The sequence below is a fragment of the Penaeus monodon genome, chromosome 27, assembly GCF_015228065.2.
Source record: "Penaeus monodon isolate SGIC_2016 chromosome 27, NSTDA_Pmon_1, whole genome shotgun sequence".
NCBI lineage: Eukaryota > Metazoa > Arthropoda > Malacostraca > Decapoda > Penaeidae > Penaeus > Penaeus monodon.
In genome coordinates this window covers 35,676,055-35,676,655 of record NC_051412.1, presented here as the reverse complement: position 1 = coordinate 35,676,655, position 601 = coordinate 35,676,055, and the positions used below count along the sequence as shown (strand labels likewise).

Here is a 601-nt window from a genome sequence, read left to right as displayed (position 1 = left end):
TAAAGAGGGTGGGAATTGGGTAAGTTTTGAAAAATTTCTTGGTAAAAAGAAATAAGGAAAAACTACACTAATAAATTTTCCTTTAGCTTTTGGGAATCTTAAAAATAATACAATATTTTGGAAAGGTTTTGAAGAAAAAGAAGCCTCTGTCATTTCATTAAAAGTCATCTTCAAGAGAAATAAATTCAATTTGATCAGCCAGTTTGAACAGTAAATCAAGAATTCTTTCTTCTTTGAATTTTCAACTTGAGCTCCAGCTGCTGGGGTTCTACCTAGGGAATCAGATTCAGTTCCTTTGTTGCCTCTTGCTTGAGAATCGGGTCTTTCCACAGCTAATCTAGCTCTTTCTCGATACTTGGACTTGGGCAGAGTAGTAGGTTCTGGCTCTGAAAAATATGGAAAAAAAAAAACATGTATATTTCATCAAAATATCATTACTCATTATATGAAACAAAACAAAAACAAATGCAACACTGTTGTGCTTCCATAAATTACATGTTAATAATAGTTATAAAGGTGAGTAAAAGTGATGAGAGAGGAAAGGCAGAAAGTAACGCCTAGGGGAAGGAAACAAACTGGGAGGGAGAATAGACTAGGATAA

The 601-nt window shown here is 33.8% G+C and overlaps 1 protein-coding gene across 1 annotated transcript in view; it reads right to left on the bottom strand.

Moving 5' to 3' along the window:
• Positions 1 to 601, bottom strand: part of LOC119590507 — a 19,867-nt gene that overhangs the window by 1,060 nt on the left and 18,206 nt on the right. Inside the window, exon 15 of the mRNA XM_037939157.1 lies at positions 273 to 386. Coding sequence (XP_037795085.1) covers positions 273 to 386 — 114 coding nt within the window. The remainder of the gene's footprint in view (positions 1 to 272; positions 387 to 601) is intronic.